Here is a 27,364-nt window from a genome sequence, read left to right as displayed (position 1 = left end):
CGCACTCCAGTCTTGATAAACGCGGATCACCGCGTTCTCCCATTTACTGCTCCGAGTTTTCTTCGCCCATCTAAGGACCATTTCTCTATCCTTAAAACGGAGGAATCTCACCACTATGGCTCTGGGAATTTCTCCTGCTCTCGGTCCTCGCGCCATCACTCGGTATGCTCCCTCCACCTCCAACGGACCCGCCGGGGCCTCCGCTCCCATTAACGAGTGCAGCATCGTGCTCACATATGCCCCGACGTCCGCTCCCTCCACACCTTCAGGAAGACCAAGAATCCTCAGGTTGTTCCTCCTTGCGTTGTTTTCCAGTGCCTCCAACCTTTCCACACATTGTTTCTGATGTGCCTCCTGCGTCTCCGTCTTCACCACCAGGCCCTGTATATCGTCCTCATTCTCGGCTGCCTTTGCCTTCACGACCCGAAGCTCCCGCTCCTGGGTCTTTTGTTCCTCCTTTAGCCCTTCGATCGCCTGTAGTATCGGGGCCAACAGCTCTTTCTTCATTTCCTTTTTGATCTCTTCCACACAGCATTTCAAGAACTCTTGTTGTTCAGGGCCCCATGTTAAACTGCCACCTTCCGACGCCATCTTGGTTTTTGCTTGCCTTCCTTGCCGCTGTTCTAAAGGATCCACTGCAATCTGGCCACTTCCCTCTCCTTTTTCCATCCGTATCCAGGGGGGATTCCCTTCTGGTTTACCGCACAGTGTTTTTAGCCGTCAAAATTGCCGTTGGGGCTCCTATCAAGAGCCCAAAAGTCCGTTTCACAGGGAGCTGCCGAAACGTGCGACTCAGCTGGTCATCGCCGCACCCGGAAGTCTGTGTGTTGAGTTATTGATCAGCACTTGAACTTGAACCTCGTGGCGGTATAAAGATACCTGGCGACTCTAGAGCAAAGGTTATAGAAACAGCAAATTAAGTAAAGATACAACGGGCAACAAATTAAGAGCCAACCAAAAGTTAGCAAAAGAACACCACCACCTGGAAGTTCCCCTCCAAATCACTAACCATTCCTATTTTGAAATATATATGTTTGAAAATATATATTACTGGCAACATTGAGGCCCAGGGCCTGTACTGTGCTGTAATGTTCTATGTCACTGGGTCAAAACCCTTGAACTCCCTCCATAACAGCTCAGTGGGTGTACCCACACCTAAGGGATTGCAGCAGATGAAGACGGCAGCTCACCACTACCTTCTCAAGGGCTTCTAGAGATGAGCAATAAATGCTGGCCTAGCCAATGACACCCACATTCTGTAATTTTTTTAAAAAATGTGACCATAAAAGGAGAAAACATTTTTAAATCATCAAGGCATTGACTCGTACTCCAATCAGGACAGAACGAAAAACACGGGTTAGCGTCAACAGAAGTATAAAATTAAAGTCAAAAGGAATTGAGTTTGGACAATTGGAGGCTTGGAAGAAATAATACTGAATTAGAACGATCCACAAGATGGATACAGGCGAAGGGAGAGCTGGTGAATCTTCAAATCCAAGCGCGATCTGTCACTTTAATGATTTGTACTTAGTCTTATTTGCTGGTAAATTAAAGTCGCCATAGCCCCAGATGACCAGAGGCTGCTTTCCTCTTTGAGGGGGAGAGCTGACTGGTGGTGATTTAACCTGAGGATCACCACACCTCAGGCGAGGAGTAAGATTGAGAAGGCGGGGCCTTCATGAATAACCTCAGCCAGTTCAGGAATTGAACCTGTGTTGTTGACGTTATTCCGCATCACAAACCAGCTGTCTAGCCAACTGAGCTCAACCGGCCCCCAGTTATTTCCTAGTATTTTAGAAATAGCAGCTCTGCTAGGGATAAGGAATGTCATTGAGTGACGTGTGGCGTGCTTATTCAAGTAAATATAATTAGCTAATTTTACCAGTCTCAGTGTGTCTTCTCAGGTATGTAATCAAGAAATCAGGGAAACAAGTGCATATCTTATAAAAAGCTGGATTAGCCAAAATTAATTGTGAGAACTGAGAGGGGGGAACTGAGGGAGATCAATATTAGTAGAGAAATGGTGTTGGGGAAATAGATGGAATTGAAGGCTGATGAATCCTCAGGGCCTGATAATCTGCATCCCAAAGTACTTAAACGAGTGGCTCGAGAAATAGTGAATGCATTGGTGGTCATCTTACAGAGACTCTGGAACAGTTCCTGCAGATTGGAGGGTGGATTATGTAATTCCATTATTTAAAAAAGGGAGGTAGAGAGGAAACAGGGAATTATAGACCAGTAAGCGTGATGCAGGAAGTGGGGAAATTTCTTGAATCCATGATCAAGGTTTTATAGCTGAGCTCTTAGAAAACAGTGGCAGGATCGGACAAAGTCCGAGGGCAGCACGGTAGCATTGTGGTTAGCACAATTGCTTCACAGCTCCAGGGTCCCAGGTTCGATTCCCGGCTTGGGTCACTGTCTGTGCGGAGTCTGCACGTTCTCCCCGTGTGTGCGTGGGTTTCCTCCGGGTACTCCGGTTTCCTCCCACAGTCTAAAGATGTGCGGGTTAGGTGGATTGGCCATGCTAAATTGTCCTCAGTATCCAAAATAGTGTTGGGTGGGGTTACTGGGTGATGGAATTAGGGTGGAGGTGTGGGCTTTGATAGGGTGCTCTTTCCAATAGCCTGTGCAGACTCGATGGGCCGAATGGCCTCCTTCTGCACTGTAAATTCTATGAGTCAGCATGGTTTTATGAAGGGAAAATTTAATTTTGAGGATATAACTAGTAGAATTGATTTTTTTTTTTAATTTAGAGCACCCCATTCAATTTAGTGTGGCCAATCCACCAACCCTGTACATCTTTAGGTTGTGGGGGAGAAACCCATGCAAACACTGGGAGAATGTGCAATCTCTACACGGACAGTGACCCAGAGCTGGGATCGAAACTGGGACCTCGGTGCCGTGAGACAGCAGTGCTAACCACTGATACATTTACATTGTATCCAACCTTGTGCAAAACCTATCATGGGAGCGTTTGATGGGCCAATGTAGAGGACCACTCCTCCACCCTATCCCCGTAACCCCACCTAACCATTGGACACTCAGGGGAAATCTTTTAGAATGGGCAATCCACCTAACCTGTGCATCTTTGGACTGTGGGAGGAAACCGGAGCACCCAGAAGAAACCCACACAGATACGGGGAGAAATTGCAAACTCTACACATAGTCACCCAAGGCTGGAATGAACCCCCCTCTCTGTGATCTCCAGTCAGCCTCTGTTCGAATGAAAAGAGCCCCAGTTTCTCTCATCTCTCCTGGTAACTAAAGCCTCTCTTCCCTGGGATCATCTCAGTGAATCTCTTCTACACCCTCTCCATGGCCTTGACATCCTTCCTGGTTTAAGGTCCCCAAAACCTGATCTGATATTCCAACTGCAGCCTCACCAATGATTTGTACAGGTTTACATGACCTCTGTCCTTCTGTGCTCCACACCCAGAATTATAAAACCTTGGATCCCATGTGTTTTTTAAACACTTTATCAACTTGTCCTCCCACATTTAAAAGTTTGTGTATCTGAATCCTTTTATGGTTTGGGAGATATTAACATAACTTGGCTGAAATACATTGACATCCAATGTCTGATATAATGTGTGTTATGGGAGAGAAGTTTAGTAGAGTTAGAAACTCAAGCAGGCGCTTCACTGCTGACAGGTCACCTTGGAAACGCTGATCAGACATTCCTTCACTGCAGACAGGTCACCGTGGAAACGCTGATCAGACATTCCTTCACTGCAGACAGGTCACCGTGGAAACGCTGATAAGACATTCCATTCCACAGAATCGACTCATTGGAAACTCGAATCGGATCGGGGAGAGGACAGAGTTTGTCTGTTATTAACCTCAACATAAACTTAAACCAGAGTGAATAATGGAACAGATTAAATTCTAATGTGTGATGTTTATAGCTACAGTAATGGAATTATCAGAAATAATAGAATTAACAGGCAGGGTAGTTTAGGGAAAATGAGGAAATTACCGAAGAAACGTAACTGCTGGGAACCAAGAATGTGTCCTTGTAAACCACAGATTAGAGAAATTCCTGCTGTCTTTTCCTCACTTGCTGCATGAACTGTGTTCCGTACTGGGCACCAAACCTCAGGAAAGATACATTGCACTGGGTAACTGTCCAGTACAGATTGACCCTGATGAAGTGAGGCTGGTGAACTGAGTGAGTCCCTTCCCACACACAGAGAACATTAAGGGTCACTCCTCAGTGTGAACACGTCGATGAATCTCCAGGTCTGATTAAATCTGTTCCACAGTCCCCAGATTTCCAAGGTTTCTTCCAGCGTGACTACATATCGTTCGAAAGGTCAGACCATCGGCTAAAAAGTCAGCCACATTCCGAACACAGGAACTGTTTCTCCCACATTGAACAGGGTCTTTGAACAAAGAACAATACAGCACAGGAACAGGCCCTTCGGCACTCGAAGCCTGTACCGGTCATGATACCTTCCTTGTGCCGTATCCCTCTATACCCATCCTATCCATGTGTTTGTCAAGATGCCTTTTGAATGCCGTTAATGTATCTGCTTCCACAACCTCCCCTGGCACTCACCACCCTCTGCGTAAAAAAAACTGCCTTGCACATCTCCACTAACTTCGCCCCAGGGACCTTAAACCTATGCCCCTTGGTGACTGGCCCCTCCACCCTGGGAAAGAGTGCCTGCCTATCCACTCTATCCGTGCCCCTCACAATCTTGTCGACCTCTTTCAGGTCACCCCTCAACCTCCGTCTTTCTAACGAAAACAGTCCGAGTCTATTCAGTCTCTCCACATCGCTAACACCCTCCGACTAGGCAACATCCTGGTAAACCTCCTCTGCACCCTCTCCAAAGCCTCCACAACCTTCATGTACTGTGGCGACCAGAAATGTGGACAATATTCCAAGTGTCGCCTTAACAAAGTTCGATACAACTGTAGCATGACTTGCCAGTTTTTATACTTGATGCCCCGTCCAATGAAGGCAAGCATCCCGTATGCTTTCTTGAGTACCTTGTCCATTTGTGCTGCCAACTTCAAAGATCAGTGCACATGCACACACACATCTCTCTGACTTTCTATATTGCCAGGAGTTTTGCCATTTACGGTATATTTCCCCTCATAATATAACAATATTCTCCTTAACCAGTAATGCTACTCCCCCACCCCTTTTACATCCCTCTCTATCACTCCTGAAGCATCTATATTCTCCAACATGCAGCTGTCAATCCGGCCCTTCCTTTAAACATGTTTCTGTGATAGCCACATCATCGTAATTCCAAGTAAGTGGTGTGTGGGAAGGTGAGGGGGTGTATCGAAAGGTACTTGGAGGCCAACGACAAGGGGGAGGTGCGGGTGGGGGTGGTATGGGAGGCGTTGAAGGCGGTGATCAGGGGAGAGCTAATTTCCATTAGGGCTCATAGGGAGAAGACAGAGGGTATGGAAAGGGAGAGGTTAGTGGGGGAGATTTTGAGAGTGGACGGGAGATACGCAGAGGCCCCGGAGGAAAGATTACTTGGGGAAAAACGACGGCTCCAGACGGAGTTTGACCTGTTGACCACAGGGAAGGCGGAGGCACAGTGGAGGAAAGCGCAGGGGGCGACCTACGAGTATGGGGAAAAGGCTAGTCGGATGCTGGCACACCAGCTCCGTAAGAGGATGGCAGCGAGGGAAATAGGGGGAGTCAAAGATGGAAGGGGAGCCACAGTTCAGAGTGCAACGAAAATAAACGAGGTATTCAAGGCCTTTTATGAAGAGCTGTACAGATCCCAGCCCCCAGCGGGGGAAGAGGGGATGAGACGATTCCAAGATCAGCTGAGATTCCCGAGGGTGGAGGAGCAAGAGGTGGCTGGTTTGGGGGCACCAATTGGGTTGGAGGAGCTGAGCAAGGGTTTGGGGAGCATGCAGGTGGGGAAGGCCCCGGGACCGGACGGATTCCCGGTGGAGTTCTACAGGAAGTGCGCAGACCTGTTGGCCCCGCTACTGGTGAGGACCTTTAATGAGGCAAGAGAGGAGGGGACCCTGCCCCCGACAATGTCGGAAGCGACAATTTCTTTGATCCATAGCAGGACAAGGACTCACTGCAATGTGGATCGTACAGGCCAATCTCGCTCCTCAATGTGGATGCTAAGTTGCTGGCAAATGTGCTGGCCACGAGGATCGAGGACTGTGTCCTGGGGGTAATCCACGAGGACCAGACGGGATTTGTAAAGGGCAGGCAACTAAACACCAGTGTGCGGCGGCTCTTAAACGTGATAATAATGCCATCGGAGGAGGGAGAGGCGGAGATAGTGGCAGCTATGGACGCGGAGAAGGCCTTTGACTGAGTCGAGTGGGAGTACCTCTGGGAAGTGCTGCGTAGGTTTGGGTTTTGGGTAGGGTTTATCAATTGGGTTAAGCTCCTTTACAGAGCCCTGATGGCGAGTGTAGTGACGAACCGGCAGAGGTCGGAGTACTTTCGACTGTACCGAGGGACGAGGCAGGGGTGCCCCCTGTCCCCCCTGTTGTTCGCATTGGCGATCGAACCATTGGCCATGTCATTGAGGGAGTCTAATAAATGGAGGGGGGTGGTCCGAGGGGGAGAAGAGCATTGGGTGTCGCTATATGCGGATGACCTGGTGCTGTACGTGGCGGATCCCATGGAGGGGATGTTGGAGGTCATGCAGACTCTAAGGGAGTTTGGGGAGTTTTTGGGCTATAAGCTCAATGTAGGGAACAGTGAGCTCTTTGTATTACAGGCGGGGGACCAAGAAAGAGGGATAGGGGACCTACCGCTCAGGAGGGCGGAGGGGAGCTTTCGCTATCTGGGGATCCAGATAGCCAGGAGTTGGGGGACCCTACATAAACTGAATCTGACGAGGTTGGTGGAGCAAATGGAGGAGGATTTCAAAAGATGGGACATGCTACCGCTCTCGCTGGCGGGTAGAGTGCAGTCGGTCAAAATGGTGGTCCTTCCGAGGTTTCTGTTTGTGTTTCAGTGCCTTCCCATCGTGATCACTTAGGCCTTTTTGAAGAGAGTAGGCAGGAGTATTATGGGGTTTGTGTGGGCGAATAAGACCCCGAGAGTAAGGAGAGGGTTCCTGGAACGCAGTAGGGACCGAGGAGGGTTGGCGCTGCCAAACCTGGGGAGCTACTACTGGGCAGCAAATGTGGTGATGATCCGCAAGTGGGTTATGGAGGGAGAGGGGGCAGCATGGAAGAGGATGGAGATGGCGTCCTGTAAAGGAACGAGCCTGGGGGCGTTGGTGACGGCACCGCTGCCGCTCTCGCCGACAAAGTATACCACGAGCCCGGTGGTGGCGGCAACGCTAAGGATCTGGGGCCAGTGGAGACGGCACCGGGGTGCAATGGGAGCATCGGTGTGGTCCCCGATCAGGGGTAACCACCGGTTTGTCCCGGGGAAGATGGACGGGGGTTCCAGAGCTGGCATCGGGCGGGGATTGGAAGAATGGGGGACCTGTTCATCGACGGGACTTTTGCAAGCCTAGGGGCACTGGAGGAGAGGTTCGAGTTACCCCCGGGAAATGCCTTTAGAGATATGCAGGTGAGGGCTTTTGTGAGGCGACAGGTGAGGGAATTCCCGTTGCTCCCAGCACAAGAAGTTCAAGATAGGGTGATCTCGGGTGTATGGGTCGGGGAGGGCAAGGTGTCGGAAATACACCTGGAGTTGAAAGAAGAGGGGGAAGCGCTGGTAGAAGAGTTGAAGGGTAAATGGGAGGAGGAGCTGGGGGAGGAGATCGAGGAAGGTCTGTGGGCTTTTGCCCTAGGTAGGGTTAATTCCTCCTCCTCGTGTGCCAGGCTTAGCCTGATACAATTTAAGGTGGTCCACAGAGCGCACTTTATGGGGGCGAGGTTGAGTAGGTTCTTTGGGGTAGAGGACAGATGTGGAAGGTGCTCAGGGAGCCCGGCGAACCATGTCCATATGTTTTGATCATGCCCGGCACTGGAGGGGTTCTGGAGAGGAGTGGTGGGAGCAATATCTCAGGTGGTGAAAGTCCGGGTCTAGCCAAGCTGGGGGCTAGCAATATTTGGAGTAGTGGACGAACCGGGAGTGCAGGAGGCGAAAGAGGCCGGCATTCTGGCCTTTGCGTCCCTAGTAGCCTGGCGAAGGATCTTGCTAATGTGGAAGGAGGTGAAGCCCCCCAGCCTGGAGGCCTGGATAAATGATATGGCTGGGTTCATAAAGTTGGAGAGTTCGCCTTGAGAGGGTCTACGCAGGGGTTCCACAGGCGGTGGCAACCGTTCCTAGACTATATCGCGGAGCGTTAGAGGAAGGTCGGTCAGCAGCAGCAGCAACCTTGCGGGGGGGGGGGGGGCGCCGGGGGGGGTGGGGGGGGGGGGGGGTGGAGGGGACGTCCTGGGAGGGTGGGGGGGGAGGGGGGGGAAAGGGGGGACTGCCTGGGAGGGTGGATGAGCAAGAGATAACATGAAGGGTTGGGGAAACTGGCCTGTACGGGTGAGGGCCAGTGTACAAAGCTGTGTAAATATATCATTTTGCCATGTATATATCTTGCTCTGTGCGATTTCTCGTTTGTTTTTTTTTTGTTCCGAGGGGGGTGGGGTATTGTTTGTAAGGGAGAAAAATTGTGTTAAAAAACTTTAATAAATATATTTTTAAAAAAAAAGTAATTTCAAGTACCAATAAGTGCTCTAAGTTCATCTGCCTCCCCACTATACTTCCGGCGTTGAAACAAATACACTTCACTATGTTTGAGTAGACAGGGTGATGTTGTTCTCTTATTTTTGTTCCCCAATTCCCCTTCAGTTATTACACCTTCTAGCCCTCTGGTTCCCACCCCCCTGCCGTACTAGTTTAAATCCTCCCGAGTGACTCTAGCAAGCCTCCCAGCCAGGATCTTGGTGCCCCTCCAGTTTAGATGCAACACGTCCTTTTTGTACATTTCCAGGATGACATCGACTCAGAGTCATGTGTTTCTCTTGCAGTCTTTCTGTGATTGGAGAAGGTGTTTCTCGACCCGCAGATCTTTGGCAGAGGTCCCTCTCTGCCACTCTCTGCCTCTTCATTGAGGCATTGGAATTCAAAAGTAATAATAATAATCTTTATTATTGTCACACGTAGGCTTACATTATCACTGCAATGAAGTTACTGTGAAAATCCCCTAGTCGCCACACTCCGGCGCCTGTTCAGGTGACTAATTCACCCAACAAGCACGTCTTTTTGGGAGAATGTGCAGACTCCGCACAGACTGTGACCCAAGTGGGAATTGAACCCGGGACCCTGGGGCTCTGAAGCAACAGTGCTAGGGGCTGTTTTACACAGGGCTAAATCGCTGGCTTTGAAAGCAGACCAAGGCAGGCCAGCAGCACGGTTCGATTCCCGTACCAGCCTCCCCGGACAGGTACTGGAATGTGGCGACTAGGGGCTTTTCACAATAACTTCATATGAAGCCTACTTGTGACAATAAGCGATTTTCATTTTTTTCATTTTCAACCACTGTGCTACCGTGCTGCCCTAATGATGCAGTTTGACGGGCACGTTGTCAAATAGTGACTGATTGGCAGCTGAGGAGCATAATGTGGGAACAATTGTTCTTGGGCAAATGCAGAACAGTAATGTGGTGGTTCGATTAAGAAGCACTTGCTGCGAGTGCTGGATAGTTTTGTCCCAATGAGATGAGGAAGGAATGGTAAGGTGAAGGAGTCTTGGATGACAAGAGAAGTGGAACTTCTAGTCAAGAGGAACAAGGAAGCTTACGTAAGGTTGAGGAAGCAAGGATCCAGCACAGCTCTAGAGGGTTACAAGGTATCCAGGAAGCAACTCAAAAATGGACTGAGGATAGCTAGAAGGGGGCATGAAAAAGCCCCGGCGGGAAGGATTAGGGAGAACCCCAAGGCGTTCTACACTTCTGTGAGAAGTAAGAGGATGATCAGAGTGGGAGTTGGGCCGATCAGGGATAGTGGAGGGAACTTGTGCCTAGAGTCTGAGGAGATGGGGGAGGCCCTCAATGAATATTTTGCTTCAGTATTCATGAGAGAGAGGGACCTTGTTGCTCGTAAGAACAGTGTGAACCAGGTTAATAGACACGAACAGGTTGACACTAAGGAGGATGTGCTGGAAATTTTGAAAAGCATCAGGATAGATAAGTCCCCTGGGCCTGACAGAATATACCCAAGGTTACTACGGGGAGTGAGGGAGGAGATTGCTGCGCCATTGGCAATGATCTTTGCTTCCTCGCTCTTGACTGGTTTGGTACCAGATGATTGGAGGGAGGCGAATGTTGTTCCCCCGTTCAAGAAAGGGAATAGGGAAATCCCTGGGAATTACAGACCCATCAGTGGTGAGCAAATTATTGGAAAGGATTCTGAGAGATAGGATTTATGATTATTTAGAAAACCATAGTTTGATTAAAGATAGTCAGCATGGCTTTGTGATGGGCAGGTCATGCCTCACAAGCCTCATTGAATTCTTTGAGGATGTGACGAGACACATTGATGAAGGTCAGGCAGTGGACGTCGTGTAAATGGATTTCAGTAAGACATTTGATAAGGTTCCCCATGGTACGCTCATTCAGAAAGTTAGGGGGCATGGGATACAGGGAAATTTGGCTGTCTGTGTACGGAATTGGTTGGCCAATAGAAGACAGTGAGTGGTAGTGGATGGAAAGTATTACGCCTGGTGGCCGGTGACCAGTGGTGTCCTTCAGGGATCTGTTCTGGGACCTCTGCTCTTTGTGTTTTTTATAAATGACTTGGATGAGGGGGTGGAAGGGTGGGCTTGAATGCTGAATACAGAGTTCAAAGGCAGGATTCTTGGAAGTGTGGAGGTATAGAGGGATCTTGGGGTCCACGTACATAGATCCCTCAAAGTTGCCAGCCAGGTTGATAGGGTTGTTAAGAAGGCATATGGTGTGTTGGCTTTCATTAATAGGGGGATTGAGTTTCAGAGCCGCGAGGTTTTGCTGCAGCTTTATAAAACCCTAGTTAGACCACCCTTGGAATATTGTGTCCAGTTCTGGTCACCTCATTATAGGAAGGATGTGGATGCTGTAGCGAGGGTACAGAGGAGATTTATCAGGATGCTGCCTGGACTGGAGGGCATGTCTTACGAAGAAAGTTTGAGGGAGCTAGGGCTTTTCTCACTGGAGCGAAGAAGGAAGAGAGGTGTCTTGATAGAGGTCTACAAGGTGATGAGAGGCATGGATAGAGTGGATAACCAGAGACTTTACCCCAGCGGAAATGGCTGTCATGAAGGGACATAATTTTAAGGTGATTGGAGGAAGATATAGGGGAGATGTCAGAGGTAGGTTCTTTACACAGAGAGTAGTGGGTGTGTGGTATGCACTGCCAGGAGAGGTGGTGGAGTCAGAGTCATTAGGGACTTTTAAGTGACTCTTGGACAGGCATCTGGACAGCAGTAAATTGAAGGGGTGTTGGTTAGGTTGATCTTAGATTAGGATAAATCGTCGGCACAACATCGTGGGCCGAAGGGCCTGTACTGTGTTGTACTGTTCTATGTTCTAAATTCTTCCCAGTCATTACGGTCAATGCTTATTACATAAATGGGGAGTGAGCAGGAGTGGAGTAAATTCAGAGACAGGCAAGGCAGCACCCACTTATTAGCCTTGACCAGAACACCAGCTTTTTCAGCATTGTTTCTCCAGAGTTATTAAACCACTCGAAGGAAGGAAGCACAGGTTCAGGTGCTGATGGAGATCCTGGTGCATCCTCAGTCACCAATAGTAATTATATATAAAGTCGAGGTCTGAAATATGTGAAGGTATGATCGATAAGTTTGCACATGGAAAATATTGGTGTGGTAACTAGCAAGGAAAAAAGCCTTAAATTACAGGATGATACAGATGAGTGGGTCATATGGGCAGAACAATGGCAAATGGATTTACGTAGGAAAAGTGGCAGCTCTTGTACAGTCATAGAGATATGGTATGCCGAGTGACATCTGTTCTGGATCATTCCAGAAAACATTGAACATTCAATATCACGAGCAAGAGGGAAGAAGATAGAGGAATTACTGATTCTGGGATTGAACCCAGCAAGAGTTGCATCTTCTGGGGAGGGGAGAGGAGGACCCATTGGGGGAAAAAAACTGAAATTCTGCATTCTTCCACAGGAGAGCAGCATTTAATCATTTTGAACAATGGAGAGTAGCAGAATACCCATTGGCAATAATTTGTTTGATTATTTTTATCAATTGGTAACCAAGTTATTTTGTATTTACTGTTTGTGGTGTCAATGGTGCGGCTATTACCCAACATTCCCTGCGGCTGTCAATGTGCCCCATTCACAGGAGCCCAATGCGCAGACGCATTGCTGGGTGTATCGAGCATGCGCAGTGTCACTTTGCTCGGAGGTCTGGGCGTGTGGGAGCGGCTGTTTCCAGTGCTGAGGCGGAGGGAGGAACGGAGCCGGGAGTCGGGGTGGGGAGGGAGTGAAGGCTACAGAAACACTCCCTGCTGGTCACAAGGTCGGAATAAGACCCTGCAAGTCCCGTGTTTTGCAGCTGTGGAGCTTTTATCCGGTGTCAGGCCCAGTTCCACGGCCGCCATCTTTGTTTAGCGGAGCTGAGGGGCCACCTTGGTGACGTAACAGATGCGGTGCTTCAGGATCCCGGTGACTCTCGAAGTTATTGTTGGACAATCAGCGAACCAGCCTGAGCCTGTGGCCGCTCTCACCATTTGAAACCGTCATAGTGCCCGGGTGATTGACGGTGGCTCCGACCAATAGGAAGAGGAGGGGCGGTTTTTGAGGACCAACAGCTGGTCCTCCAACCAATCGGAGTGAAAGGGGCGGGACCAGCTGTGATTGAAGCATGCGCAGTGAATCAGATGGGTCTTTGCAACAACCAACAATGGGTTTCAGGGTCTTCAGTAGACGTTAAATGAATTCAAATTTAACCTTCTGTCTTGGTGAGAGTCGTGTCTGGGAAATCATTAGGATAGTTAAAAACGATTTTGCGGACTTTGGGAAATCATTAGGACAGTAAAGAAGATTTTAATGTAATTTTCTTTGGTGGATATAAAAATATTGAAAATGGGGTAAAGGTTATTTGGCTGACAATCACAGTCCTGTAAGGTAACGAGTCTTTTTGCTTCCCAATTGGCTGAGTAAGGCAGTGTGTCGCAAGGATGGATGTGTTGACCGATTAATGGCTGGAGGATGGGGGCAGGTTATGTGATCAAACCTCCAGATATACGTTTAATCAAAGTTGGCGAGGAGAGAATGTTATGAATTTCTATCCTAAACTGACGGTGAGGTTTCTGTAAATTTACAGGATACTGGACATGGAGGTTTAACAGACGGGAAAAGCAAACCAAATGTCACATCGCGATCTGACAGTCACTCGATTCACCAGAACCTGAATATCAGCAGCCTCTGAGTGTGGAAGGTAAAAGGTTTGTCTGTTCTGTCTGTGAGGGAAGATTTCAGGTCTCAGTGTGACTGGAAAAGCCCCGAGATTCACAAACCCTGGTTCGACCAAACCTGGAGAACTGTGTTCAGTTCCGGGCAACAAACCTGAGGAAGGAGAGAATGGCCTCGAAGGGAGTGTAGCACAGATTTACCTGAGTGATATCTGAACCCCCCCGGGGTTAAATTACAAAACTAGATTGCACAAAAGAGTCAGAGACATGATGGTACAGAGAATGGCATTCGGCCCATTGAATCCATGCTAGCTCTCTGGAGCAATCCAGTCAGTCCTATTCTCCTGCTCTATCCTTGTATCCTCGCAGGTTTTTTTCCCTCAAATGTCTATCCAATTTCCTTTTGAAATCAAATGATTCATTGTCTATTTTCAAACTCCCTCATAGGCAGCAAGTATCAGGTCAATGCCACTCGCTGTGTAAAAATATATCTCACATCACCTCATATCTCCTGTATCTTTTACATACAAACTAGGAACAGGATACTCGGCCCCTCGAGCCTGCTCAGCATTCAAAAAGATTGCGGCTGATCTCATTCTAACCTTAACTCCACATTCCTGCCTACCCCTGATAACCTTTCACCCCCTTGCTCATCAAGAATCTATCCAGCTCTGCCTTAAAAATATTCAAGGTCCCTGCTTCCGCTGCCTTTTAAGGACATGAGTTCCAAAGTCTTACAGCCCTCAAGATTCCCGACTGCTTGGACGATCAGTGAATGGAAACAGAGTTTCTTTGTCCACCTGACGGAAACCTGGCATAATCTTGTGTACCTGAATCAAATCTCCCCTCAACCTCCTTTGCTGGAACCATTCTGGTAAATCGCCTCTGCACCTTCTCAAGAACCTTTCCATTCTTCCTGAAGAGTGGTGACCAGAGCTTTATAAAGATTCATAGAATAGAATTAGAACCATAGAATTCCTACAGTGCAGAAGGAGGCCATTTGGCCCATCGAGTCTGCACCGATTCTCTGAAGGGGCACCCTGCCTAGGCCCACACCCCTGTCCCTGTAACCCCATAGCCCCACCCAACCTGCACATCCCTGGACACTACCGGGCAATTTATCAAGACCAATTTTACCTAACTTTCCCTTCTTTGTACTGCTGGAGGAAACCTGAGCACCGGGTGGAAACCCACGCAGACACGGGGAGAAAGTGCAAACTCCACACACACAGTCACCAAGGCCGGAATTGAACCTGGGTCCCTGGCGCTGTGAGGTAGCAGTGCTAACCACCGTGCCACCAAAAGCAGAGTGTCAGTATCAATATTTCTATTTATGAAGCTCAAGGTCGAATATGCTTTGCCAACTACTCTCTTAATATGTCTTGTGGATATACAAAATCCCTCTTCGCCTCTTTCTCTCTCCTCCAAAAGAGGCCAATTGGGTTTTTATAACAATCCAGCAGTTTTCATGGTCACTTTTTCCCAGTGCCGGCCCCACAAGTGAGCAGATTCATTCAGCTCAATTTCACAACCTGCCTTTGTGTTTTTGTGGGTTCTCTCTCACTCCCTATTTTCTGTTTTTAAATCAGTTTCACAGGGTGTTCGAAGGGGAGGCTTCAAAGTCCAGAAACTCAAACCAAGCATCATATCAGGATCTGACAGAGACGTCAATTTATCACATCCTGAATATCATCGGAATATCATTGAACATGGAAGGAAAAAGCATTGTTCACAGTGGGGAGAAACCGTATATTATTTGTGTGTGTGGACGAGGATTCGCTCGATCATCAGGCCTCACAAGCCACAAATGCAGTCACACTGAGGAGAAACCGTGGAATTGTGCGGACTGTGGGAAAGGATTCACTTCCCCATCCCAGCTGGAAACTCATCGACGTAGTCACACTGGAGAGAGACCATTCACCTGCTCCAAGTGTGGGAAGGGATTCACTCAGTCATCCGACCTGCTTATCCACCAGCGAATTCACACTGGGGAGAGACCGTTTAGGTGCTCTTACTGTGGGACTGGGTTCAGAAAATCATCTCACCTCACTGCACATCAGCGAATTCACACTGGGGAGAGGCCATTTGCCTGCGCCAAGTGTGGCAAGGGATTCACTCAGTTATCTGCTCTGCAGAAGCACCAGAGAATTCACACTGGGGAGAGACCATTCACCTGCTCAGAGTGTGGCAAAGGATTCACTCAGTCATCCCTACTCCTGAGACACCAGCTAGTTCACACTGGGGAGAGACCGTTTCAATGTCCACACTGCGGGAAGCGCTTTATAGGTTCTGGGGATCTGATACGCCATCAACGTGTTCACACTGATGAGAGACCGTTTAGGTGCTCTCACTGCGGGACTGGGTTCAGACGATCATCTCACCTCACTGTACATCAGCGAATTCACACTGGGGAGAGACCGTTCACCTGCTCCGAGTGTAGGAAGGGGTTCACTGAGTCATCCAACCTGCTGAGTCACCAGCGAATTCACACTGGGGAGAGGCCATTCACCTGCTCCAAGTGTGGGAAGGGATTCACTGAGTCATCCGCACTGCGGAAGCACCAGCGAGTTCACACTGGGGAGAGACCGTTCACCTGCTCCGAGTGTGGGAAGGGATTCACTAAGTCATCCCACCTGCTCAGTCACCAGCGAATTCACACTGGGGAGAGACCGTTCATCTGCTCCAAGTGTGGGAAGGGATTCACCACTTCATCCCACCTCCTGAGACACCAACGAGGCCACAAGTAACCACAGTGATTGGATTTTGCTGTTAACTCACATTCAGGACTGAACCATGTTCATTTGGGTCTCTTTCTGCTGATGACAAACTCCAGCCCATTTACAGGGGCTAATATTCTGGCTAAAAGTCAAATAAATTAGATTTGTGTGAAATACGCAGTGTTGAAACTTTTTTTAAAAAAAATATTTTATTGAAAATTTTTGGTCAACCAACACAGTACATTGTGCATCCTTTACACAACATTGTAACAATACAGATAATAATGACCTTTTTAAATTTAAACAAAAACAACAACAAATAAATAAATATTAAATAACAAAAAATAAAAACTAGCCCTAATTGGCAACTGCCTTGTCTCAGGCCACCCCCCCCCATCCCCCCCCCCATCCCTCTCTCCCCCCCCCCCCCCCCCCCCCCCCCCAAGTCCTGGGCCGCTGCTGCTGCCTTCTTTGTTCTCCCCTATCTATCTTTCCGCAAGATATTCGACGAACGGTTGCCACCGCCTAGTAAACCCTTGAGCCGACCCCCTTAGGACGAACTTAATCCGCTCTAACTTTATGAACCCCGCCATATCATTTATCCAGGTCTCCACCCCCGGGGGCTTGGCTTCTTTCCACATTAGCAATATTCTGCGCCGGGCTACTAGGGACGCAAAGGCCAAAACATCGGCCTCTTTCGCCTCCTGCACTCCCGGCTCTTGTGCAACCCCAAATATAGCCAACCCCCAGCTTGGTTCGACCCGGACTCCTACTACTTTTGAAAGCACCTTTGTCACCCCCATCCAAAACCCCTGTAGTGCCGGGCATGACCAAAACATATGGGTATGATTCGCTGGGCTTCTCGAGCACCTCGCACACCTATCCTCCACCCCAAAAAATTTACTGAGCCGTGTTCCAGTCATATGTGCCCTGTGTAATACCTTAAACTGAATCAGGCTTAGCCTGGCGCACGAGGACGACGGGTTTACCCTGTTTAGGGCATCTGCCCACATCCCCTCCTCAATCTCCTCCCCTAGCTCTTCTTCCCATTTCCCTTTTAGTTCGTCCATCATAGTCTCCCCTTCGTCTCTCATTTCCCTATATATATCCGACACCTTACCGTCCCCCACCCATTTCTTTGAGATGACTCTGTCCTGCACCTCTTGTGTCGGGAGCTGCGGGAATTCCCTCACCTGTTGCCTCGCAAAAGCCCTCAATTGCATGTACCTGAATGCATTCCCTTGGGGCAACCCATATTTCTCGGTCAGCGCTCCCAGACTCGCAAACTTCCCATCCACAAATAGATCTTTCAATTGCGTTATACCTGCTCTTTGCCACATTCCATATCCCCCATCCATTCCCCCCGGGGCAAACCTATGGTTGTTTCTTATCGGGGACCCCCCCAGTGCTCCGGTCTTTCCCCTATGTCGTCTCCACTGTCCCCAAATCTTCAGTGTAGCTACCACCACCGGACTCGTGGTATAGTTCCTTGGTGAGAACGGCAATGGGGCTGTCACCATAGCCTGCAGGCTGGTCCCCCTACAGGACGCCCTCTCTAATCTCTTCCACGCCGCTCCTTCCTCCTCTCCCATCCACTTACTCACCATTGAAATATTAGCGGCCCAATAATACTCACTTAGGCTCGGTAGTGCCAGCCCCCCCCTATCCCTACTACGCTGTAAGAATCCCTTCCTCACTCTCGGAGTCTTCCCGGCCCAAACAAAACCCATGATACTCTTTTCTATCCTTTTGAAAAAAGCCTTCGTGATCACCACCGGGAGACACTGAAACACAAAGAGGAATCTCGGGAGGACCACCATCTTAACCGCCTGCACCCTCCCTGCCATTGACAATGCTACCATATCCCATCTCTTGAAATCTTCCTCCATCTGTTCCACCAACCGCGTCAAATTTAGCCTGTGCAATGTGCCCCAATTCTTAGCTATCTGGATCCCCAGGTAACGAAAGTCTCTTGTTACCTTCCTCAACGGTAGGTCTTCTATTTCTCTACTCTGCTCCCCTGGATGCACCACAAACAGCTCACTCTTCCCCATGTTCAATTTATACCCTGAAAAATCCCCAAACTCCCCAAGTATCCGCATTATTTCTGGCATCCCCTCCGCTGGATCCGCCACATATAGTAGCAGATCATCCGCATATAAAGATACCCGGTGTTCTTCTCCTCCCCTAAGTATTCCCCTCCATCCCTTGGAACCTCTCAGCGCTATCGCCAGGGGCTCAATCGCCAGTGCAAACAGTAATGGGGACAGAGGACATCCCTGCCTTGTCCCTCTATGGAGCCGAAAATATGCCGATCCCCGTCCATTCGTGACCACACTCGCCACTGGGGCCCTATACAACAGCTGCACCCATCTAACATACCCCTCTCCGAACCCAAATCTCCTCAACACCTCCCACAGATAATCCCACTCCACTCTATCAAATGCTTTCTCGGCATCCATCGCCACTACTATCTCCGTTTCACCCTCTGGTGGGGCCATCATCATTACCCCTAACAACCTCCGTATGTTCGTGTTCAGCTGTCTCCCCTTCACAAACCCAGTTTGGTCCTCATGAACCACCCCCGGGACACATTCCTCTATTCTCATTGCCATTACCTTGGCCAAGACCTTGGCATCTACATTGAGGAGGGAGATTGGTCTGTAGGACCCGCATTGTAGCGGATCCTTTTCCTTCTTTAAAAGAAGTGATATCGTTGCTTCTGACATAGTCGGGGGCAGTTGTCCCCTTTCCTTTGCCTCGTTAAAGGTCCTCGTCAGTAGCGGGGCGAGCAAGTCCAAATATTTTCTGTAAAATTCAACTGGGAATCCGTCCGGTCCCGGGGCCTTTCCCGTCTGCATGTTCCTAATTCCTTTCACCACTTCTTCTACCGTGATCTGTGCTCCCAATCCCATCCTTTCCTGCTCTTCCACCGTGGGAATTTCCAGCCGATCCAAAAACTCCATCATTCTCTCCGTCACATCCGGGGGTTGAGCTTCATACAATTTTTTATAAAATGTCTTAAACACTTCATTCACTCTCTCCGCTCCCCGCTCCGTCTCTCCATCTTCGTCTCTCACCCCCCCTATTTCCCTCGCTGCTCCCCTTTTCCTCAATTGGTGTGCCAGCAATCTGCTCGCCTTCTCTCCATATTCATACTGTACACCCTGCGCCTTCCTCCATTGTGCCTCTGCAGTGCCTGTGGTCAGCAAGTCAAATTCCACATGCAGCCTTTGCCTTTCCCTATACAGTCCCTCCTCCGGTGCTTCCGCATACTGTCTGTCCACCCTCAAAAGTTCTTGCAACAACCGCTCCCGTTCCTTACTCTCCTGCTTCCCTTTATGTGTCCTTATTGATATCAGCTCCCCCCTAACCACCGCCTTCAACGCCTCCCAGACCACTCCCACCTGAACCTCCCCATTGTCATTGAGTTCCAAGTACTTTTCAATGCATCCCCTCACCCTTAAGCACACCCCCTCATCCGCCATTAGTCCCATGTCCATTCTCCAGGGTGGACGCCCTCTTGTTTCCTCCCCTATCTCCAAGTCTACCCAGTGTGGGGCATGATCCGAAATGGCTATAGCCGTATATTCCGTTCCCCTCACCCTCGGGATCAATGCCCTACCCAACACAAAAAAGTCTATGCGTGAATAGACTTTATGGACATAGGAGAAAAACGAGAACTCCTTACTCCTAGGTCTACTGAATCTCCACGGGTCCACCCCTCCCATCTGCTCCATAAAATCCTTAAGCACCTTGGCTGCTGCCGGCCTCCTACCAGTCCTGGACTTCGACCTATCCAGCCTTGGTTCCAACACCGTGTTAAAGTCTCCCCCCATTATCAGCTTTCCGGTCTCTAGGTCTGGGATGCGTCCTAGCATTCGCCTCATAAAATTGGCATCGTCCCAATTCGGGGCATACACGTTTACCAACACCACCATCTCTCCCTGTAATTTGCCACTCACCATCACGTATCTGCCCCCGTTATCCGCCACTATAGTCTTTGCCTCGAACATTACCCGCTTCCCCACTAATATAGCCACCCCCCTGTTTTTCGCATCCAGCCCCGAATGGAACACCTGCCCTACCCATCCTTTGCGCAACCTAACCTGATCTATCAGTTTCAGGTGCGTTTCCTGTAACATGACCACATCTGCTTTAAGTTTCTTAAGGTGTGCGAGTACTCGTGCCCTCTTTATCGGCCCGTTAAGCCCCCTCACGTTCCACGTGATCAGCCGAGTTGGGGGGCTTCCCACCCCCCCCCCCCCTTGCCGGTTAGCCATCATCTTTTTCCAGCTTCTCGCCCAGTTCCCACGCAGCTGTATTTCTCCCAGACGGTGCCCCCCCGCCCATCCTTTCCCGTACCTACTCCCCCCTTTCCCCAGCAGCAGCAACCCAGTAATTCCCCCCTCCCCCCCCCCCCCACCCCGCTAGACCCCCCGCTAGCGTAATTACTCCCCCCATGTTGCTCCCAGAAGTCAGCAAACTCTGGCTGACCTCGGCTTCCCCCCGTGATCACGGCTCGCCCCGTGCGGCGCCCCCTCCTTCCTGCTTCTCTATTCCCGCCATAATTATCATAGCGCGGGAACCAAGCCCGCGCCTCTCCCTCGGCCCCGCCTCCCATGGCCAACGCCCCATCTCCTCTCCCTCCCCACCTCCCCCCATCACCACCTGTGGGAGAAAGAAAAGTTACCATACCGCAGGATTAATCATACAATCCCTCTTCGCCCCCCCCCCCCCACTCGTCCCACCACTTTGTCCAAACGTTCATTTTCGTAGTCCAATCATTCCAATTTTTCTTCTACAATAAAAGTCCACGCTTCATCCGCCGTCTCAAAGTAGTGGTGCCTCCCTTGATATGTGACCCACAGTCTTGCCGGTTGCAGCATTCCAAACTTTATCTTTTTTTTGTGAAGTACCGCTTTGGCCCGATTAAAGCTCGCCCTCCTTCTCGCCACCTCCGCACTCCAATCTTGATAGACGCGGATCACCGCGTTCTCCCATTTACTACACCGAGTTTTCTTCGCCCATCTAAGGACCATTTCTCTATCCTTAAAACGGAGAAATCTCACCACTATGGCTCTGGGAGCTTCTCCTGCTCTCGATCCTCGCACCATAACTCGGTATGCCCCCTCCACCTCCAACGGACCCGTCGGGGCCTCCACTCCCATTAACGAGTGCAGCATCGTGCTCACATATGCCCCGACGTCCGCCCCCTCCACACCTTCAGGAAGGCCAAGAATCCTCAAGTTGTTCCTCCTTGCGTTATTTTCCAGTGCCTCCAACCTCTCCACAGATCGTTTCTGGTGTGCCTCCTGTATCTCCGACTTCACCACCAGGCCCTGTATATCGTTTTCATTCTCTGCTGCTTTCGCCTTCACGACCCGAAGCTCCTGCTCCTGGGTCTTTTGTTCCTCTTTCAGCCCTTCAATCGCCTGTAATATCGGGGCCAACAACTCTTTCTTCATTTCCTTTTTTATCTCCTCCACGCAGCGTTTCAAAAACTCTTGTTGTTCAGGGCCCCATATGAAACTGCCACCTTCCGACGCCATCTTGGTTTCTGCTTGCCTTCCTTGCCGTTGTTCCAAAGGATCCGCTGCAATCCGGCCACTTTCCTCTCCTTTTTCCATCCGTGTCCAGGGGGAACACCCTTCTGGTTTACCGCACGGTGTTTTCAGCCGTTAAAATTGCCGTTGGGGCTCCTATCAAGAGCCCAAAAGTCCGTTTCACAGGGAGCTGCCGAAACGTGCGACTCAGCTGGTCATCGCCGCACCCGGAAGTCGTGTTGAAACTTTTTAATATCTCTGACGCAAGTTAGTTCCTTTTGAAGTACTCTTGCTCTCCCCTGTCTCTTCCATCCTCCCCTCCAACACGACGTGTGAGGAGCTTGTGGAGCTTCTTTGTGACTGAGATTGAGTAAATACGATCAGCTGCCTCTGCTGCTTCCCTCCCTACCACGAGCCCACCGGACCAAACTGTCTCTAAATTTCATCCTTTCCTGAGCCCTGAACCCACATATTTCTCTAGTTTCTCTCCCATCTCCCCTCATGCCCTCTCAGAGCTCATCTTGTCCATGAGATCCAGCTCCTGCTCCATCGACCCTATTCCCACTGAGCTACTGATCAGCCAACTACGCTGTGTCCACGGACATTGTCACCATTTCTTTCTCCAGGTACTGTCCCTCTGTCCTTCAAATCTGCCATCATCACCCCCTCCTCAATATAACAGGTCCTTGACCCTGCCATCCTTACAAATTACTGCCCCATCCCTCTCCTCTCAAAACTATTAGATCATGTTGTCACCTCCCAAATCCTTGCCCATTTTTCCCAGAACTTCCATGTTTGAATCCCTTCAATCAGGTCTCCGCCCTGTCACAGTGAAATACAAGAGACAAACAGTAATCTTACCCGGAGAGAAGACAGACAATCCGGGAGCTTGGATGCAAGAGCGGCACAGTGGGTAGCACTGTTCATTCACAGCACCAGGGTTCGATTCCTGGCTTGGGTCACTGTGCGGAGTCTGCAAGTTCTCCCCGTGTCTGCGTGTGTTTCCTCTGGGTGCTCCGGTTTCCTCCCACAATCCAAAGATGTGCAGGTTAGGTGCACATTGACTATGCTAAATTGCCCTTGGTGTCCAAAAAAGCTAGGTGGGGTTACTGGGTTATGGGGATAGGGTGGAGGTGTGGGCTTAAGTAGGATGCTCTTTCCGAGGGCCGGTGCAGACCCGATGGGCTGAATGGCCTCACTGCACTGTAAATTCGATAATTCTATGAGGTGAGATTGTCCTTTCTGAGCTCCAGTCAGGGGATGTTAAACACTCAGGTGGGAACTTGCTGCCCAGATCCATCCCGATCTACATCCCTAAGGTCTTTTTCAAAGCACTAGACAAACTAATCATGGTGTTCATATGGTGGGGGGGGGGAAATGCTAGGATCCCAAAGAAGGTCCTAAAAAAACAAAATCCAGAGAGGGGGAGGGGGGGGGGCTAGCCCTCCCAAACATACAATTTTACCACTGGGCGACGACGGTGAACAGATAAGCGGATGAATCAAGGAGCCAGAAGCCGAGTGGGTGCGCTCGGAAGAGGCCTCCTGCAAGGGGAACTCCCTCCGGGCCCTCGCCACGGCAGCACTCCCAACCCACCCAAAAAACACTACAGCAGCCCGGTGGTGATAGCCACCCTCCAGTCCTGAAACCAACTACAGCAGCAATTTGGCCTGACCAAAATGTCGGACAAAGCTCCCATCTGCAACAACCATAGGTTTGCACCAGCGCTGACTAACGCCACCTTTAAAAAGTGGGGACAGGACGGAGGGACACTGACAGTCAGGGACCTATACACAGACGGCAGGGTCGCAACAATGGACAAACTGACAGAGAAATTCCAGCTAGCCAGGGGGAGCGAGGTAAGGTACCTGCAACTCAAAAACTTCCTACGAAAGGAGACAAGGACGTATCCACAACCGCCACGACAGACGTTACTGGACGCAAGCATCCTAGATAAAGGGAACTGTAGCGACATGTATGACCGACTGGTAGAAAGGGCCGACACCGTATTGGACGCAACAAGAAAGAAATGGGAGGAGGACTTGGGGATTGAAATAGGGTGGGGACTCTGGAGCGAAGCACTGCATGGGGTCAACTCCACCACCACGTGCGCAAGGCTCAGCCTGACGCAACTAAAAGTGGTACATAGAGCCCACTTAACAAGACCTCGTACGAATAGGTTTTTCCCGGAGGTGGAGGATAGATGTGAACGGTGCCTAGGAGGCCCGGCCAACCACGGCCACATGTTCTGGTCTTGCCCCAGACTTGCGGGGTGCTACCTCCTTCAAGAAGACCACCATAAAAGAACAAGGTAGCCTGCCTCAACGACTAACGTCTGTTATCATGAAATGCTTTGAGAGGCTAGTCATGAGACGGATCACTGCCAGCATCCCAGACGGTCTCGATCCACTGCAGTTTGCCTATCACCGCAACTGGTCCACAGCAGATGCTATCTCACTGGCTTTGCAATCAACACTCGAACACCTCGACAACAAGGATAACTATGTAAGACTGCTGTTCATTGACTACAGCTCCGCCTTCAACACCATTATCCCAACAAGACTAATAACCAAACTCCGCAATCTTGGACTTGACCCCTCCCTGTGCAGCTGGATCCTCGACTTCCTCACCAACAGACCGCAATCTGTCAGGATAGGCAACAGCACCTCCTCCACAATAGTCCTCAACACTGGGGCCCCGCAAGGATGTGTACTCAGTCCTCTACTGTACTCCCTAAACACACATGATTGTGTGGCAATATTTAAATCAAACTCAATCTATAAGTTTGCGGATGATACGACTGTGGTGGGCCGTATCTCAAACAACGATGAATCAGACTACAGGAGGGAGATAAATCAGTTGGTTGCATGGTGTACCGAAAACAATCTCCCTCTAAATGTTGGAAAGACCAAGGAACTGATCATCGACCTCAGGAAGCATAGCACGACACGCACTCCCGTCTGCATCAATGGCTCTGAAGTGGAGATGGTCGATAGCTTTAAGTTCCTGGGGTCACCATCACCAACAGTCTGTCCTGGACCACTCACGTTGATGCAACAGTCAAGAAAGCCCAACAACGTCTCTACTTCCTACGGAGGCTAAATAAATTTGGCATGCCTGCATCAACTCTCACAAACGTCTACAGATGTGCGATAGAGAGCATCCTATCCGGCTGCATCACAGCTTGGTCCAAGACCGCAAGAAACTACAGAGTGTGATGAACTCAGCCCAACGCATCTCACAAGCTTGCCACTCCCAGATTCATTCTGTACACACATACCACTGCCTCTGGAAGGCAGACAGCATTACCAGAGACCCCTCCCACCCAGACATTGCCTTCTTCCAGACCCTTCCATTAGGCAGAAGGTACAGAAGTCTGAAGACTCGCACATCCAGACTTAAGAACAGCTTCTTCCCCACAGGTACAAGACTCCTCAACGACTCCCCCTCTGACTGATCTATTCCCTGTAAGAACACTCTTCATGACACCCCATGCTGCTCTTGCTCATGTATTTGCTTTGTTTGGCCCCTTGTTCTGCACTGTAACCAATCACTGTTTGTTGTTGTACTATTTGTCAATGTTCTCTGTTGATTATTCTTTTGTCTACTATGTACGTACTGTGTACGTTCCCTCTGCCGCAGAAAAATACTTTTCACTGTACTTCGGTATATGTGACAATAAATCAAATCAATTTGAAGGTTGCCACTCAAGTGGATAGAGCAGTGAAGAAGGCCTATAGTGTGTTAGCGTTTATTAACAGGGGGCTTGAGTTTAAGAGCCGTGGGGTTATGCTGCAACAGTACAGGGCCCTGGTGAGACCACATTTGGAGTATTGTGTGCAGTTCTGGTCACCTCATTATGGGAAGTATGTGGAAGCATTGGAAAGGTGCAAAGGAGATTTACCTGAATGCTGCCTGGATTGGAGGGTAGGTCTTCTGAGGAAAGGTTGAGGGAGCGAGGGCTTTTCTCATTGGAGCGAAGGAGGATGAGAGGCGACTTAATAGAGGTTTATAAGATGATGAGGGGGATAGATAGAGTGGACGTTCAGAGACTATTTCCTCGGGTGGATGTAGCTGGTACAAGGAGGCATAACTATAAGAATCAGGGTGGGAGATATAGGAGGGATCTCCGAGGTAGGTTCTTTACTCAGAGAGTGGTTAGAGTGTGAAATGGACTGCCTGCTGTGATAGTGGAGTCGGACACTTTAGGAACTTTCAAGCGGCTATTGGATAGGCACATGGAGCACACCAGAATGACAGGGAGTGGGATAGCTTGATCTTGGTTTCGGACAAAGCTCGGCACAACATCGAGGGCCGAAGGGCCTGTTCTGTGCTATACTGTTCTATGTTCTATGTACTGGACAGCCTTCTTCGAGGCAATGTCCAAAGTGATGGGGATGAGGGTGGAGCCATGCCCGAAAGTGGCAGTCGTGGGGGTATCAGACCAGCCAGATCTATTAATGGGAAGGAGGGCGGACGCCCTTGCCTTTTCCTCCTGATCGCCCGCCATAGAATCCTGTTCAGCTGGCGGTCAGCAGCACCACCCAAAGCTGCAGACTGGCTGTCCGACCTCTCAGAATCTCTGCAAATGGAGAAAATCAAATTCGCCATCCGAGGGTCAGACGGCTTCCACAGAACGTGGGAGCCATTCGCCTAATTGTTCCGGGACCTGTTAGTGGCAACAAACAAGCAGAAGAATAGACCGGTCGCCAAGAATCAGGGGAAAGTACCCGAGGCGGGGGGAAAGTACCCGAGGCGGGGGGAGAGAGGGATAGACCGCGGTGGGGGGGATAGCAGCTAAACCTAAGAGGAAAGAAAGGCTAATCACAGGAGAAGGGGAGGAGGTGGAAGAGGGAGGAGACAGGGAACAATAAAGGGGAACCAGTGAGGTGGGAGGAGGCAAGGGAATGATAGCCGGAAGTAGGGCACGGGAAACAATAACAAACTTGGCATCTACAGGAGCAGAGAACAAGGAAAATCCGTGCGAAAGACGGGATAAACGGCTGAAGCGGAGGTGATCGTGAGATGACGACGGCAGCGAAAACCGTCCGATGGAAGCAAGCTACAGCACCAAAACCAGATCCATTCGCGTATTGCCCTCTGTAATTCTGTATTTATTTCCCCGGCGCCCAAATGTCTATGTACCCACCCAGTTTCACCCCCCCCCCCAAACAGATGCCTACTTCTGTGCTAAAAACAATACTGCCAATTGTACAGAGCTGCTGTTGTTGAGCTAGCACATAATACCCCACCAGTCATTTTATTCTAACTTTTTTTGTTGTTGTTTGTTTTGTTTTTTGTGCGTGTTCCCTTCTCGTCTATGTATATATATATATGTGTGTATTCTATTTTGTGTACATAACGGTAAATATACTTTATTCAAAAACCCAATAAAAAACATTTATTTTTTTAAAAATTCACTCTCATCATCCAACCTAAAAACAAAACCCTTGACCCCATCGTCTTGGCAACCTACTGCTCCATCTCCAATCTCCCTTTCCTTTCCAAAGTCCTTGTACTCGGTCTCCCCCAAGGATCTGTCCTCAGCCCCTCCTATTTCCCACCTACACACGGCCACTAGGTGACTTCATCCCACAGCACCGTGTTAGTTTTCACATGGATACTGACAACACTCAGCTCTACCTCACCACCATCCCTCTCCATTCCCCCACTGTTACTAAATTATCAAACTGCTTATCCCACATCCAGTGCTGGATGAGCAGAAATTTCCGCCAATTAAAAATTTGGGAAGACCAAAGCCATTGTCTTCAGTCGCCATTAG

General features: G+C 49.6%; 1 protein-coding gene across 5 annotated transcripts; it reads left to right on the top strand.

Annotated features, from left to right (window-relative positions):
- Nucleotides 1-4,220: 4,220 nt before the first annotated feature.
- On the top strand, nucleotides 4,221-16,210 carry LOC140419660 (uncharacterized). Of its 5 annotated transcripts, none has more exons than XM_072503584.1 (3): nucleotides 4,221-4,239; nucleotides 13,232-13,345; nucleotides 14,909-16,210. In XM_072503584.1, the coding sequence occupies exon 3, from the start codon at nucleotides 15,029-15,031 to the stop codon at nucleotides 16,064-16,066; it is 1,038 nt and encodes a 345-aa protein (XP_072359685.1). In that variant the 5' UTR covers nucleotides 4,221-4,239; nucleotides 13,232-13,345; nucleotides 14,909-15,028; the 3' UTR covers nucleotides 16,067-16,210. The 5 variants fall into 5 exon arrangements, with proteins under 5 accessions (XP_072359685.1, XP_072359684.1, XP_072359687.1 ...); XM_072503583.1 differs by lacking the exon at nucleotides 4,221-4,239 and adding an exon at nucleotides 12,288-12,424; XM_072503586.1 differs by lacking the exon at nucleotides 4,221-4,239 and adding an exon at nucleotides 12,288-12,424 and having other exon boundaries at nucleotides 13,232-13,352.
- Nucleotides 16,211-27,364: the final 11,154 nt, after the last annotated feature.

This window comes from Scyliorhinus torazame, chromosome 5 (assembly GCF_047496885.1).
Source record: "Scyliorhinus torazame isolate Kashiwa2021f chromosome 5, sScyTor2.1, whole genome shotgun sequence".
Lineage (NCBI taxonomy): Eukaryota > Metazoa > Chordata > Chondrichthyes > Carcharhiniformes > Scyliorhinidae > Scyliorhinus > Scyliorhinus torazame.
This window is presented reverse-complemented; position numbering and strand designations above follow the sequence as displayed.

What these genes read in the sequence shown, in the direction of transcription:
- LOC140419660 (XM_072503584.1), top strand. Translation starts at nt 15,029, where the DNA reads ATGGAAGGAAAAAGCATTGTTCACAGTGGGGAGAAACCGTATATTATT.